The sequence below is a fragment of the Bos indicus x Bos taurus genome, chromosome 2 (assembly GCF_003369695.1).
Source record: "Bos indicus x Bos taurus breed Angus x Brahman F1 hybrid chromosome 2, Bos_hybrid_MaternalHap_v2.0, whole genome shotgun sequence".
Lineage (NCBI taxonomy): Eukaryota > Metazoa > Chordata > Mammalia > Artiodactyla > Bovidae > Bos > Bos indicus x Bos taurus.
The window spans coordinates 123,949,286-123,965,608 of record NC_040077.1 but is presented as its reverse complement, the minus strand read 5'-3'; the positions used below and the strand labels follow the sequence as shown (position 1 = coordinate 123,965,608).

The window sequence follows — 16,323 nt, the reverse complement described above, 5'->3', positions numbered from 1 at the left end:
GGATCTTCCTGGACTAGGGAATGAACCCTTGTCTCTTGTATTGGCAGGTGGATTCTTAATCACTGGACCACCAGGGAGGTCCCATCTCCCCCATTTCTCCAGTATACTACTGTCTCACACACCAGAGAATTTGTTTTTTTTTTTTTTTGGTTGTATATTGTTCTTGTCTTTCCATTGGAATATAAGCTCTATGAGGGAGGGATTTTTATCTATCTTATACCTTCACTTTGGCTTAGAGCAACTGTTGAACAGATAAATTGGTATCTAGTGTTTGTTGATTTGCTCCATATGGAGACAGACCTCAGCTTCTATTCATTTCAAGCCAGATGTTTTTGATTCAAGTCTCGGAGCTGCTGCATACTACACATGTTCTCGGAAAAGTCACTCTCTCTCTCTGTACCTTAATTTTCTCAACTATGTCATGGGAAAAATAGTGGTAGGGATTAAATGAATCCATATAGGTGAAACACACAGAAGGCACCTGGTCTTCTGTAGAAATGGACAACTAGTTTGTAGTCATTGTACAAGGGTTTATACTGGGCAGAGGCCCAAATGGACTTAACCTGTGTAGCCCAGAGATAGACTAGAATCAGTGAGAGTCAGTGAGGGGGGTAGATTTCATGGCATGAAGAGAAAGAACTTTTTAAAAGCCAGCCAGCAAAGCAAGGAGAAATAGCTGAATTCATTATTACAGCTGGAGACTTCAACAGCTCTCTCTCAGAAATAAACATGTCCAGCAGGCAGAAACTCAGGGAAGACATAATTAAACTCCACAACACCATCAATCAACTAAAGATAAAGGTCATCTAAAAACTACTTCTGGGACTTTCCTGATGGTCTGGGGGCTAAGACTCTGACTTCCCAGTGCAGGTGGCCAGGGTTTGATCTCTGGTCAGGGAACTAGATCCCACATGCCGCAACTAAATAAATAAAGACTACTTCATCCAACAACAGCAGAGCATACAGTCTTCCCAAGATTACATGAATTTTTACCAAGATAGACCACCTACTGGACCATAAAACACAACAAATTTGAAAGAAAAGAATCATACAGTGATTTCGCTTAGATCATAGTGGAATTAAACTAGAAATAATAACAGAGAGTTGAAAAATCCCCAAATGCTTGGAGATTAAATAATGTACTTCTAAATAACACATGGGTCAAAGAAATCTCAAGAGGAATTTAAATTTTTTGACATATTTATAAGTGAAAACTAAATGAAAATGAAAACACAGCTTATCAAAATTTGTGGGATGCTGGGTAAGCAGTGCATAGAGGGAAATTTATAGCACTGAATGCATATGTGAGAAAAGGAAAAAGATCTGCAATTAATCATCTAAAGTTCTGCCTTAAGAAACTAGAAAAAGAAGAGCAAATCGAATGCCAGGGAAGCAGGAAAATAATAAAAATTAGAGCTGAAATCAGTGAAATGAAAAACAGGAAATCAATAGAAAAAAATCAACCAAACCAAAAGCTGCTTCTTTGAAAAGATTAATAAATCGATAAGTCTCTAGCCAGACTAGGAAAAGAAGAGAAAGGACACAGATTACTAATATCAGAAATGAAAGGGGGGACATCACTACAGATCCCATGGACATTGAAAGGATGATAAAGGCCAACAAAAGTCCATCTATTCAAAGCATGGTTTTTCCAGTAGTCATGTCTGGATGTGAGAGTTGGACTATAAAGAAAGCTGAGCGCTGAAGAATTGATACTTTTGAACTGTGGTGTTGGAGAAGACTCTTGAGAGTCCCTTGGACTGCAAGGAGATCCAACAAGTCCATCCTAAAGGAAATCAGTCCTAAATATTCATTGGAAGGACTGATGCTGAAGCCGAAACTCCAATACTTTGGCCACCTGATATGAAGAACTGACTCATTTGAGAAGACCCTGATGCGGGGAAAGATTGAAGGCAGGAGGAGAGGGAGACCACAGAGGATGAGAGGGTTGGATGGCATCACCGGCTCGATGGACATGAGATTGAGCAAGCTCCGGGAGTTGGTGAAGGACAGGGAAGCCTGACGTGCTGCAGTGCATGAGGTTGCAAAGAGCTGGACACGATTAAGCGACTGAACTGAACTTAACTGAAAGGAATACTACGAACAACTCAAAGCTAGCGTTTCCAAGACCCCATCACCTGCCCTTGGTAGGTGATGAGCTCCCTGTCCTTGGAGATAAGTGTGGATGTGCACTGAAAGGGATCGAGGTAGAGGGGATTCAAGTATTGGGTAGGACTGAGAGGCTCTGTGTCCCTGGGTCTCTGTCCCGGAGAGCTGTGTGCGAGCTAGGCGCGAGCAATGAGCAGAGGAGTGGATCTGCTCACCTAAGCACGTCGGTGCGGGTGAGGCGGCTGGGAATCCAGGCCCAGCCCGGACCGCCAGGCAGGGGGCCGGGAGTGGGGGCGGGGCGCGTCAGGGCCGCCGGCGACCGGACTGGGCAGGGGAGCGCGCGGCTGCCAGTAGGGGGCGCCTCGAGACCGAGGAACGCGCGGCCGAGCCTGACGTCAGCGACCCGCTTGCTTGGGCTCCCGCTCTGGACTCGGCGCCAGTCCCGCTCGGCGCCGCGCCGCTTCGCTCCGGCTCTGGCTCGCCTCGGGCTCGGCTCGGGCTCCGGCGGCGGCGCCCCCCCGCGCCGGGCCCCGGGGCAGGCGGCGGCGCACCATGGCCCGCGCCCAGGCTCTCTTCCTGGCGCTCACCTTCCAGCTCTGCGCACCCGAGACCGAGACTCCGGCAGGTAAGCGCGCGTCGGTCGGACCCAGTTTGCCCCGCCGAGCCCTGGCGCCGGTGGCGTATCTCGAAAGAAAGTGGGAGTGTTGGATGACCGGACGTGGCGAGCTTGCTCCCGGTGTCTTGAGTGTTGTATGTGCGATCGTGTGCTCAGGGGGTTGTGTGCCTGCGAATGTGTCCTGAGGGATGTGCAAGAAAAGGTGCTGTGTGTGTTGTGTGTCCACGAGTATGTTGGGGTGAATGTTGTGTGCATAAAGGCATGGGGTGTGCGCCGAGTGTCGTGTCTGCCTCTGTGTAGTGTGTGTGTGGGGCCAAGTAGGATTGTATGTCTGTTGTGTGTCCATCCGAGTTCGGTTGTGTGGCAGGAGTTGCCTCTGCTGATGTGTTGCATTGTTGGGCATTTGTGTGTACCCTAGCCTGGAGTGTTGTTTGTTGTATGTCCGAGAATGGCTTGTGTGTTTTTGTTCTGCGTGTGGCAAAGAGTGCTCTGTGGATTCTGCCCGCGTGGGGAGCAGAGGACGTGTGTGCGATGTGTGTGCTTGTGAGATCCGTGTACGTGTGTGAAGGCGTGGGAACGGGTCCGGAACGAGTGTGTCCCCGCGCCGTGTGCGCGATGTGTACGTGTGTCTGGGGCCGGCGGTGTGCTCCGCCGGGGGCTGCGTGGGTCCCAGTGAATGCCGAGTGTGCCGGGAATGCGTGTGTAGGAGCGTGTCTGGAGCGGATGTGAGTGTGTTCGTGCAAGCTGGCTGCGTGTCCAGGAATGTTGCGAGTGTGGTCCTCGCCTGGACCACGGCTTGAATGTGTGCCCCGGGCCGGGGCCGCCCGAGGGGGCGGTGCAGGTTGTGTTGTGTGTGTGTCCCTCGGGTGTGCGCGTGGGGCGCGCGGGCCCCGGAACAAGTTGTCCTGGCGGCGCCCCGTTGCCTCCCCGGTCGGGCCGGGCCTGAGGCTTGGCAGCGACGGATGGGGGCCCGGCGGCCGCCGACTCCGACATGTCGGGCTGTTTGTTGTTTCGCAAGTTCAGCGCGGCGTTGGCTGGTGGCGGATCCGAGACGGCGCCGGGTCTGCGGGGCGCCGGGGCCCGGGCCCGGAGGGCCCAGCGCGGGGTGGGGGCAGCCGCGGGGGGCTGCGGGGCGCGCCGGGGCCGGCGGGAGGGGAGGGCCGTGCGGCCGGGAGATCGTGCGGGGACCGGGCCGCGGCTGCACCCAGGCGGCGGGGCGGGGTGGGGGTGCGTCCGGGTGGGCCGGGCCTGGCTCTGGGCGGCCGGACGGCGCCCCCTCCGGTTGCGCGCTGGAGGCGCCGCGGACGCCGGGGTCTCCTGGGACACCCGCCTCCTCCGTCGACTCCGCAACTTTGTACGGCCTCCGGGCTGGTGGGGTGTGAGTGTACGCGTGTGAGCGTGTGTCTCGGTGCTTCTAGGTGCCGTGTGACCGCGCTGTCTCTCTCAGTGTGTTTCGGAGAGTGGAGTCTTTTGGAGGTGTGTTGTGTGTGTGTGTGTGTGTGTGAAGTTGTACGTGTGATCGCGTTTCTGAATGTGTGTATCCAGAGCTGTGGCTGTGTGTCCGTGTGTGCTGTGGACCGTGTGTCGGCGGCGGCTGTGTGTGTTCATGTGTCTGTTCCCCGCCTCCCCCACCCCCCATCCTACCCGGAGGCCTGGGATGCCACACTGGGGGCCCTCTCCTGCGGAGTTGCTTCTGATGGCCCTTCTGTGGCGGGGGTGGCCTGTGCCCTCCCGGCGGCCTCAGCATCCCCGCGCCCTCTGGCTGGGCGGCTCCAGTCTGGTACCCGGGGCACCCGAGTAACGGGGAGACGCCCCAACGGGTTTCCGAGCCTAGACACAGGCAGAGCCACCTCGGCCCCAGGGAGCCTCCTTCAGGCCGCCGGTCTCCAAGAACTGGCCTCTCCCGATCGCATTTGCTGCCCTGCCGCCCGCTCCGACCTCTCGGGCGGAGCTCCCAGGGCGCCGGCAGCCTCTCCTGCCACTGACTCTGAGGTCAGCCGGACCCTGCGGCCCCAGGCCGTCGCGCACAGCTTTAGCTTTGACCCCTGAGCGCCGGAGAGTACCCCTAAGGCGACCTCCCTCCTTATCTTCCCCCAACACTTACCCCTGTACTGCAGCGACTTTGCCCCCTCCCCCACTCTGAGATCAAACCGAGGTACTACCTGCAATCCCATCCCTACCTCCATCACCTTGATTCTGAGAACCCTCAGATGTGCCCCCCCCCCACCCCCCGCCCTCTTCTAACAGGAGGGACTACCCACGGCTGAGGTTGGGGACTGAGATCTTGAGCCAGTTGCTTCCATTCCTGGGACCCCGGTTTTCTGCTCTGTCCCATGGGCTTCATGATAAAGGTGTATGGTACTTGGTAGATTGTAAAGAAAGCCTCTGTCTGTGAGTGCCAGGGAACAAAAGACGGTTTTGAGGATGGCTACAGAGCCCCAGAGGTTGTGATTTGCAGCCAGGGGGACCTGGGTTCAAATTTGCCTCTGCCATTTGCTGTCCTTGTGTCCTTGGGCAAGTCACTTCTCTTCCACAGTTCCTGACACCTGTAGCTATTACTGTTGAGCTTCATTCAGAAGCCCTGAGTAGAAGGGATGTGATCTCCCCGCGTCCCCGAACTGGTTTGAGTCAGCCCAGCTCCCTGAAAGGGCCTCCCGAGTCCCCCCTCCCCCCAAAGGGTGGGTGGTGATGTCTCTGAGCCATGCAAATCTGGCAGTAATTTATTCCGTTGCGTTCTAGCTCATTTTGTCCTTTTGGTTGCTGGCGCTGTGGACAGCAGGAATGAGGGAGAGGCTGCCCAGTGGTTTCAGGTTGGGCAATAAAGGCTTGTCTGGGCAGCTGGCCCTTCTCCCTGGGATGGGGGAGGGACTCAGCAGGAAGACGTGATAGTGGCCAGAGTGGGGGGTGCTGAGCTCCTGGGCAGCCTCCTGCCCAGCTCTGGTGCCAGGGAAAACCCAGGGTGGATGCCCTGCTTGTTCCAGGTGGGCCGCCATCCTGCCCTGCTTTCTTCAGCTAAACCAGACCAGGGTGGGGGGTGGCAGGTCATGCAGGACTGGGTTAGCTAGAGTTGTTGGGGGAGCCTTGTGCCCTCCTTTTTCTTTCAACACCTTTCCCTCCTCCAAGCTGTTCTCCTGTATCCTGATGCACCTGACCCTCATGCCATCTCAGGATCTCTCTCATCTGTCCCCTTCTCGCCATCCTTACCCATCTTTCCTGTGCAGGCAGGCTCCAGCCTCTTCCTTCCACTCCTCCCTCCTTAGTATCAGGGATCTTCCTAAAACGCATTTGAAATCCTGGTTTGAAACCCTTTGAAAGCTCACCCCATTACCTACCAGTTAAATCTCTTCCCCAGGTCCTCTTGCCTGCTCTGACCCCTGCCTGCCTGTCCAGTCCCATCCGCTTTGTGCTCTTTGCCTTGCATCCTGTGCTCTGACCAGTTTAACCCACCTCCCAACACCCAGTAAATGCCCACTGCCCTCCGTCTTCTCTCTGGGTCTCTGGACAAGCTGTGTCTTCTCCCCAGAGCTCTCTAACTCCACCTCCTCACTGTGTGAACTCCCGCTCCTCCTTCAGGTTTCAGCTTAGACATCACCTCCTCTCTGAAGCCTTCCTTGGTTACTCCCTCTTCTAGTCCAAGAAGGGAGGAGGGGGGTGTTGATTGGATTTTTTCACAGCACTGTAATTATTGTAATTACAGTTTATTGCTCTTTTCTCCCTTAGAGACCATGAGCTCAGTGGGGACAGGGACTGGGTGTTTAGCTCACTTTTGAATCTTAACTGCCAGGTACGAGGCCTGGCCCACTCCTGCTGAATAAATACACCAGGCAGGAAAGAATGAGTGATGTCCAGGGGGTCAAGTTCTGAGCTGGAGATGCCAGATGGGGGCGCACCGACTCCACTGAAAGTAGAGATTGAAGAAGTAGGTTTCCCTCCAGGAATCTGGAAAATTCTGCTGGGGGGGGATGGTATTGTATGCAAAGGCCACACAGAGAGTGTCATCTGGGAACTGGGAGTTGGAGAGGTCATCTCTCTGCCTGCGAGTCCCCCGCCCCCCGCTGCTGTCCGCCACCCCCTCTCCCACAACCACCCTCGCCCCCCAGCAGCTAGCAGGGCTTGGTGTCACCCCTGGTCTCAGCTCTTTGTCCTGGAGGCTCGGCAGTTGGTGAGAGGCATCAGAGTCCCAACCGTCACTCTGAGTGAGCGTCTGGTCTGGGGAGGAGGGGGAGGGCCCTGTGGGGGGAGGGTGGGGTTCCCTCAGTCCTCTGTCCTCCTCTCAGCCTCTGTCCTGGCTGCCCCTGAACCCAGGAATCGGGGAGTGCTGCTCCTGTGGTGACCCTGCAGGTGGGGTTCGGCGGGGGGCCGGGGGAGGTGTGTGCAGGTGTCACCCTGACATCTGGACCCTTAGAATGGTGTGTGTGTGTGTGTGTCTGTGATTGTATGATTGTAGCCTGGGGCACAGGACACATGTATGGCTTCTCGGAGGTGGGGGGTGGGGGTGGTCTAGCCATCTGTTCACCCTGTGTGGCAGGATCTGAATTCCGAGTCAGGAGGCACCCAGCTGCTCTGATCCCGGGGAGCCTGATGCTGGGTGTCCAGGTATCCATGTGTTAGATCCCTGGAGTTTGGGTGCAGAGCTCTTTGGGTGGGTGACATCTCAGGATCTGGGCATGGGTGTCCCAGGACCCGGATGTGGGAGGATCGGGATGTGTCAACATAAGAATATCTCAGTGTCTCTGGATCTGGAGGTGGGTGTACGCCGGTGGCTGGGAATCCTCAGGTTAATGGGTGTGGGGGACTGTAGCTGCCTTGTGCCCAGCTGTGGGGCTGCCCAGATGCCTGGGTGTGGGTACCAATGTGTCTCGGTCTGGGGTATCTATGTATCCAGCAATGGGGTGTGCCTGTGTTGGAGTATCCAGGTGTTGGTGGGCTTGGCTGTAAGGTGCTCCGTGGTCAGTGTGTCTAGGTGTATATTTAGGTGTCTGCATCTCCAGGAAAGGGGTGTGCATGTTTGGGTGGGGAATGTCCTTGTGGTTCTGCTGCACTGTGGACCAGGGCCTGGGCCTGTGCCAACCCAGCCTGTGATGCTGCCTTCCAGGGGGCCGGCCTCCTGATTTTCAGACAGTCCCCAGCGCCAGGGCCCTCTGGAGGAAGCCCCTGTGGTTCTGCTTCTTAATAGATAGTCACTAGAACTTTATCAAATGGTGGAATTGTTCTCTACGTGTACTCTCCAGTTTGGCGGCTACTCCTTCACAGGTGGCTATTCGATTACTAATTTTTTGTCTACACTGGATCTTTGTTTCGTGGCTTGCGGGGTTCTTTCCAGTTGCCTTGCGCTGATTCTCTAGTTGCTCCAGGCATGTGAAATCATAATTCCCCAAGCACGGATCGAACCCACATCCTCTGCACTGGAAGGCAGATTCTCAACCACTGAACCACTGGGCAAGTCCCTGGCTATTAGATTTTAATTTAAATAAACATTCAGTCCCTCAGTCTCACCACCCAGATTTTGAGTCCTCAAGAGTCACCTCTTGCTAGTAACTATTGTATTGGTCAGGCTGCGTATTGGTCAAGAGCATCTCCATCACTGCAAAAAACTCCATGGACAGTGCTGGTCTAGAGGTGCAAGGCCTACAGCATCTTTAGTGAGGCCTGGACACCTCACCAAGTGGCTGGACTGTCACTCTGTGGCCACTGAAGAAGGCTTTGCTGAATCCATGCCCCCTTCTCTGCAGCCCGTTCATTCCCTGCCTGGACCATTGTAGTGGCCCCCTCCTTGGTCTCCGTTCTGCCGTCTGCCTGCTTCCACCATCCCGGGATCTGAATGGCCTCTCAGGCAGACATAGGATGCTGCCACTCCCTTGCTGTAAGCTGAAGGCTCTCCAACGCCCAGGGGCCAAAGCCTGAGGTGGCAGAGAAGACCGTGTATGACCCAGTCCCTGCTCTCCATGACTCCTCTGTGTTTATAGCTCTCCTCCCCTGACCCCGCTCCTCCCTGTCCGCCTTTGGCTCCAGGCTCACCAGGCCAGTGTTGATCCCAGAACCTGCCAGGCTCTTTCACACCTCTCTACCTTTGCACATGCTGTGGCTTCTGCCAAGAATGCCCTTCCCACCCGCCTCAGTTCCTAGAAGCCTGCCTTCTTGCTCAGCTTTCAGAGTCCAGCTCTGATGTCGCTTCCCCAGGGAAGCCTTCTCAGACCCTTTCTGGCACGGTTGACCAGGTTTCTCCCACAGTGCACATGATTCAGTGGGCTGCAGCATTTCCCATCTCCTTCCCCACTAGGATGGGAGGAAGGGCTGGGTCAGTGGTGAAGAATCCGCCTGCGATGCAGAAGACGCAGGAGATGCGGGTTCTATCCCTGGGCCAGGAAGATCCCCTGGCAGCCCACTCCAGTATTCTTGGATCATGGCAACCCACTCCAGTATTCTTGCCTGGAGAATTCCATGGACAGAGGAGCCTGGTGGGCTACAGTCCATGGGGTCACAAAGAGTCGGACACGACTGAGACTACTGAGCACGCACGTGTGCACGCGTAGTAGAGGGGAGGAAGGATTGGGAGAGGGAAATTGGGAAGGCGTGTTGAGGTATTTGATGGGCAAGATCACAGCCAGGGATGGAATGACAGCTGTGGGGTGGGGAACCATGAGGGGGGATGGGACATAACCTGCAATAAAGCTATACTGGGGGGGATGGGGACAGCTGGGAATGAGGGGACAGGTGGTGTTGGGACAACTGAGGGTGGGGGAATAGATGGGGGGTGGCTAGAAGGGGAAATGGGACAGCTGAGGGACAAAAGGTGACAACTGGAAAGTATCAGAACCTATTTGGACAGGATGGGGGGTCTCAACTGAGAGGGTGGGCCATACATTGCTCAGGATGTGTGTGTGTGTGTGTGTGTGTGTGCGTACCTAGAGTGTAGTGGTGAAGTGTGGCTTGGGAACCACACCATCTAGGTTCCAATCCTGGCTCTCCCACTGCTAGCCACGTAGCCCTTGGGCGAGTTGCTTGACCTCTCTGACCCTTTAGTGTTCTCATCTGTGAGAGGAGAGATGATAATGGAACATACTGCATGGGACTGTAGTGAGGATGTATTTTATACACGTACGTGTATAGTTTAGAACAGGTTCTGGCATGTGATAAGCCCTGCGTGTGCTAAACTGTTATTAAGTGTGTGTGTATGTGGTACAGCATCCTATGTGCTCAGAAAAGCTTGTTCTTGGCTTCTGATCAAATCCAGGCTTGGGAGGGGGGATGGGGCTGCTGGAGGGGCCATCCAGGTTCAGTGGGTCTGGGAAGCCTTTTGCCCACTTCCCTCCCTGTTCATCCACTTCCCACCCACTCGGTACCAGGGCCGAGTCCAATAGGTGTCCCTCTCTGTCTCTCTCTCCTCCTGCCCCACACTGCCCAGCCCTGGGCTGGGGGCCAGGGGATGTGCTTTAATTGTCCAAAAGCTTTTCAGCAGAATCTGAATTCATTGTTCGCCTGCCAGCGCGCTGGGGCCCTGCTCAGATAGAAATACCTGGACCGTGTGCTCAGTTCTGGCTGCCCGCCCTGTGGGTGGCGGTGGCTTCATCCTGTGCCCTTGGAGAGTCACTGGGGTGGAAGGTTCTGGGGATGGGAGATGCGAGAGGGGGAAGCCCACAGGGTGGATGGGGCCTCAGCCCCCAACCTGTAGGGTGGTCAACCCAGCCTGGCAGAGCTGTAGACGCAAGGGTTTTCTGGGGTCTGGGCTCCCCTGCTGTCCAGAGCACCATGGGAGGTGTGTGCCACCTCTTGACCTCATGCTAAGAACTGCCCTGCATCACGGCCCTGGATTGCTCTGGCTGTGTGCTCTCCGGGGCTCCTGGACCCATCCCCTCAAGGCGAGGCCACTGGATTTCATCCATGCACTGCTCTGCATCTCAGCCTTACGCTGCATGCTGCACTCTGTTCGTTTCCACGCTGCACTGACTGTGTGGACTTTTGTGCGTGTGTGTTCGCTCCGTCTGCAATGTCCCGTTGTGCTGTGTCCTGTTGTTGTGCTGCCTTTTGTGTCTTTGCGGCTCTCTTCTGTGTCTTCTGTGCTGCGTGACCATCAGATGACGGTGTTGTGTCGGGCTTGTGGACTCTCCTGGAATCGGGCATGGTCTCTGACAATGCACCCCTGTGCTGTGCCAACAGATGGCATGCTACCACGATGCTGCATCTGCGTCACGTGGCCTCTGTAGGCGCTGCATGGTCGCCGTGGGCATCTGCACTGCATCGGGGATGGGCGGGAGCAGCCTGTCTGCGGTCCCCCATCCTGCTGTCCCGGGACAGCATCCCTTGCCGGCGCAGCACTTCTGTCCCATTGCTCCACTGTGCTGCCCCAGAGGTGCGCCTTCTCCTGGACTGGCCCTGCAGCCTGCACCACTGCCGCTCTAACACCGCCCCTGTGTTATTTCGGCCTTTCCCTGTAGAGCCATGAGGTGTCAGCCGGTGTCCTTCCCAGGATTCTGTAGGCAGCCCCAGATGAGCAATGTCTTTGCTTCAAACGGCTTCACTGCAGGTTTCCTCTGGCTCCCACTGCATGCTGCCCGAGAAATTGGGAGCTAAACTGCAGCTTGAGGCCACTTTGTAGGGCTCTGGACTGGTGTGGATTTTTACCTGCATTACCTTTGCAAGCACCTGGCGATGCACCTGTGCCCTGCACACCTTCACTGTCCTGGGCCTCTGCCTTGCACTGTACCTGTTCACCTGTTCGGGCGCTCTAGGATTTCAAGATCCAGAGCGTTTGCACCGAATTCCCTGTTTCACCTGGTGTCTTCACGACATTCCATTTCGGTGTCACTTTCTCGCCCTGCTCTCGAGTCTACACTTTCTGTGCTCCTTGGGACTGTGTGGAGCACCGGCAGTTCCTTCTGCACTGCACAATGTCCTTCTCTTTGCCAAATATCTGTGTGTTAAGCCTGCCTCCTCTAGACATCCTTTCGGTGAGGATTCATGGAGCGCCAATATGTGCCAAGCCTAGTGAAGCTTGGGTGGACCCCCTTGGTGTTCTTCTATACACCTATCCCTTGGTGCCCAGTGCCAGCCCAGTGTACCTCTAATTGCTCACTGGTGCACTGTGCCTCCGAGCAGCTCTGGGTCATGGCCACGATGGATGGGGCACCTCTCCGGTGCGTCATGGCACCGACCCGTCCTGCTGTGCTGTGTCTGGTGCCGTGTGAGGTCTGTGCACCCTGGCTCTGTTCCCGTGCATTGTGTAACAGCATTCCGCCTCTGTGCAGTGTGGAACTGCTGCACTGCACCCCGACACTGGGGTCACGTAGCCCTCTCTCTCCATGGGACCATTGGAAATCCAGGTCTTTGCACTGCACATGTTCATGCATAGCCCTCTGCTTCTCTACTCTGCACTTAAAAAAATTATTTTAAAATATTTTGGCCATGCCATGTGGCATGTGGGGTCTTAGTTCTCTGACCAGGGATCGAACCCACATCCCCTGCATATGAAGTGCGGGGTCTTAAGCACTGGACTGCACTGTGGTTTTATGTGACACAGGGTGTCTGTACTACCAGGGTCCATGGACTCTTTGCCCACTGAACCTCTGCACAGAACAGCCCTCCCTTCAGCCCTTTGCCTCTGGAGTCCAGCCTTGCCCCATGTCTTCCCCTTCAGTTCAGTTCAGTTGCTCAGTCGTGTCCTACTGTTTGTGACCCCATTGACTGCAGCCAGGCTTCCCTGTCCATCACCAACTCCCGGAGCTTACTCAAACTCATATCCCTCAAGTCGGTGATGCCATCCATCCTCTCTCATCTCCTTCTCCTCCCGCTTTCAATCTTTCCCAGCATCAGGGTCTTTTCCAATGAGTCAGTTCTTCACATCAGGTGGCCAAAGCATTGGAGTTTCAGCTTCAACCTCAGTCCTTCCAATGAATATTCAGGACCTATTTCCTTTAGGAATGACTGGTTGGATCTCCTTGCAGTCCAAGGGACTCTCAAGAGTCTTCTCCAAAACCATAGTTCAAAAGCATCAATTCTTCAGTGCTCAGCTTTCTTTATAGTCCAACTCTCACATCCATACATGACTACTAGAAAAACCATAGCTTTGACTAGATGGATCTTTGTTGGCAAAGTAATGTCTCTGCTTTTAATATGCTGTCTAGGTTGGTCATAGTTTTTCTTTCAAGGAGCAAGTGTCTTTTATTTTTTCCCCTTATTAACAATATGGCAGCCCTGCTGTTAATTTTGGGGCTTACTGTGCTTTTGATCCAGGAGTTGGGGAGTAGGTCTGGCTGAAGTTTCCTCTGCTGTAGCTGACTTCCTTCTCTTCTTAGTAGAGCTGGAAGGATGCTGGCACTGTTGGGTTCTGTATTGGCTCCTGTAGAGGGTAAACCTCAGCTTTCTCACCCTGTGGCCTGGCCCTGGGTAATCTTCTTGGTTGCAGCTCTGCTGAATGCTGTGTGATTAGAAAGTGAGCATATTGCTGCCAGCCCTGCCCTTGATTAATTGATCATCAGTTATTTAGGGCTCTGGGGAGCAGTGCCAGGGAGCCCTAGCTAATGTCTGGCTGTATTGATCTGGGCCAGGAGAGCAGTGAAGTGGGCTGGGCCAGGTTTCTGGACTGGAATCATGGTCTTTGAGTCTGGGTAGGGTTGGTCAGGATCAGAAGAAGTTGTGGTATTTATATGAATAGAATATTCAGTTCAGTCGCTCAATCGTGTCTGACTCTGTGACCCCATGGACTGCAGCATGCCAGGCATCCCTGTCCATCCCCAATTCCCGGAGCTTACTCAAGCTCATGTCCATTGAGTCAGTGATGCCATCCAACCATCTCATCCTCTGTTTTCCCCTTCTCCTCCTGCCTTCGATCTTTCCCAGGGTCTTTTCCAATGAGATATTAGTCAGCCATAACAAGGAACAAATTTGAGTCAGTTGAACTGGGGTGGATGAATCTAGAGCCAGTTATACAGAGTGAAGTAAGTCAGAAAGAGAAAAATAAATACCTCATATTAATGTATATATATGGAATCTAGAAAAATGGTCCTGATGAACCCATCCTCAGGGCAGGAATAGAGACACAGATGTGGAGGATGGACTTGTGGTCACAGTGGAGGAAGGAAAGGGTGGAACGACCTGAGAGAATAACACTGAAATACATAAACCACCGCGTGTAAAATTGGTAGCTAGCGGGAAGTTGCTGTATAACACAGGGGGCTCAGCCCGGTGCTCTGTGACGACCTAGAGGGGTGGGATGGGGGTGGGAGGCACATTCAAGTGGGAGGGCATGTATTAATACATATGATGTATACATACATATGTAATACGTATGTAATATATATACTTATGGCTGATTCACGTTGTTGTACAGCAGAAACCAACATGAGTTTGTAAAGCAGTTATCCTTCAATTAAAAATGGAGAGAAGGGAACCAGCTGGGATTGTGCCGTCAGTAAGTCCAGCCTTGGTTGGTATTTTCCTATACACAGGGCTTGGGGATGGTGTTCAAAGGCCAAAGAGACCTCAAGAAGGGAGGAGGTGGAGGTTAGACAGGCCTGAGATGGAGCTGTTGTTGGCGTGGAGAACGTGGGATGGGGCTAGGTTGGGCAGGAACGTCCAAGGGTGAGTCTGTGTTGGTTCCAGGGTGGTGTTGGGCTACCTAGAAAGGGGGTGTGGCTTCAGATGATGACATGAGCCAGTGTTATCCTTGGGGTTGTATCTGAGTTCCCCAGGCCAGGGTTGGGGCTATGCCGGGGGTAGGGTATGAGGCCAGCCCCTAAATTTGTAATCCGTCGGGAGGAGTTTTGTTTCTCCTGGGGCCATCCCTTGGGAACTGAATGTTCTATTGACAAACCAAAGGGAACAAAAATCTCATTGCAAACAGACTCTGTTTACCTAGGGTCTTTGGAAAACACTGATGCTGGCTGGCAGCCGTAGTTGGCACAGAGCACCATTCCCTGTCTGGTGGGGAGGAAGTCTGGTGCTTCCATGTTTGTGGTGCCCACACGCACAGGCACACACGCACACACATGCACCATTCTCCTCTACCCACCGCGTACACTCGCCTCCCCTTAGGCACACACTTGCTGCTGACCGTACCCCCGCATGTAAACAGACGCCTACATGCCCACAGCTTCACAGTGCGCTGCCTGGGAGACGCACACTTTGAGACCTGTGCTCCCCTCACATACCTGTCCCCCTAGCATCTCTCTGCCCTCAAGTTATTCTTACCCACATGCATGCTCACACAAATGGGATCAGAATTCTAGAGGTGGAGCAGCCTTAGAAGTCACCGAGATCTTCATTCTCATTTCATAGGTGAGCAAGTGGAGCTTCAGAGAGGGCAAGCCACTTGCCCAAGGTCACACAGGGAGTTAGAGGCTCAGTGGGAATTCGACCCAGGCCTCCTGCCTCCCAGTCGAGTGCTCACAAGTCAGCACCAGGCCATCACTCTCACTGGCATGTGCACGTGTGTGCATGCACACACACACACACATCTGTGCGTGGAAATACATGCATATGGAGGGGTGGAGACCCCCTCCTACACTCTGGTTCCTCTTGCAGAGGTTGCTTTGCCCCTTACATCACCTCATCCAGAGCCCAGCCGGATGTGGACAAACCATCATCCTCCCTTCCCAAATTGTGGCTGACGGTTGCTCAGGCAACCGCCTGCCAGATTGGGGAGATTAGCTGAGGAATGTAGCTGGGCCAGTTTGAGCTGAGGCTGGGGGAGCTGTTGGGGGTCCTGGGTTGATTCAGCCCACCCTCTCAGGGAGGCCCTGGCAGAGATGCTGTACCCACAGAAGGGTCTGGTTTTCTCCCTGTCCCCAGCTGAGACTCTGTCCCCAAAGCGTGGATGAGGCTGGGGGAAGAGAGTGTGAACATTTGAGCGTGTGTGTGTGTGTGTGTGCATGCACTCGCGTGTGCATTGTGCATCTCTGTCGGTGTGCTTGGAACGTGTGCTGTTTGTGTCCAGGATGGGCATTTGAGGTCCCTTCCTCACTGGTTTCTGACATCTGGTTCCAGACCCCTTGATAACTTATCCCACTTCTGACCCTATAGTGTCCTCTGGAGAAGCCCCCTGCCCTCCTCATGGCTTATAGCAGGGGTCCCCAACCTCCGGGATCTGGTGCCTGATGATCTGAGGTGGAGCTGATGTAATAAGAATAGAAATAAAGTGCACAATGAACAAAATGTGCTCGAATCCTCGCAAAACCATCGCTGCCCCCACCCTCCCGCCCTGTCTGTAGAAAAATTGTCTTCCATGAAACTGGTCCCCGGTCCCAAAAATGTTGAGGACCTGTGGCTTATAGGATGTATCACTTGTCTCATCTGAATCCAGGAGCTTCTCTGCTCCAATACGAATTGTGTCTTCCCAACTCAGAACGAGGCCGGACCTCTCGCTCTGGCACTCGGCTCTCCTAGATCTGGCCTCAGCCTCCTGCCCACCAGTCTCATCTCCCATTGCTTTGGCCAGTCAGGGCTCCTCTCTGTGTCCTGGATGAACTGTGTTACCCACTACTTCCCCTTGCTCCTCAAACGCCTCTCTCCATCTCTGCTGGCCACAGTGACACCCATCCTTCCAGGCTCTGCTCAGATGCACCCACCTCCAGGAAACCTTCCCCCTGCACCTGCCTTCCTCC

General features: G+C 54.4%; 1 protein-coding gene across 4 annotated transcripts in view; it reads left to right on the top strand.

Annotated features, from left to right (window-relative positions):
* Window positions 1–2,621: 2,621 nt before the first annotated feature.
* The window catches only part of PTPRU (protein tyrosine phosphatase, receptor type U), an 88,406-nt gene continuing 74,704 nt past the window's right edge, over window positions 2,622–16,323 (top strand). For 3 of the 4 annotated variants that reach the window (XM_027518168.1, XM_027518161.1, XM_027518152.1), the window contains exon 1: window positions 2,623–2,734. In XM_027518168.1, coding sequence (XP_027373969.1) covers window positions 2,662–2,734 — 73 coding nt within the window. In that variant the 5' untranslated portion in view covers window positions 2,623–2,661. Of the gene's footprint in view, window positions 2,735–16,323 lie in introns of all 4 variants that reach the window. The other variant, XM_027518144.1, reaches the window with a different exon arrangement.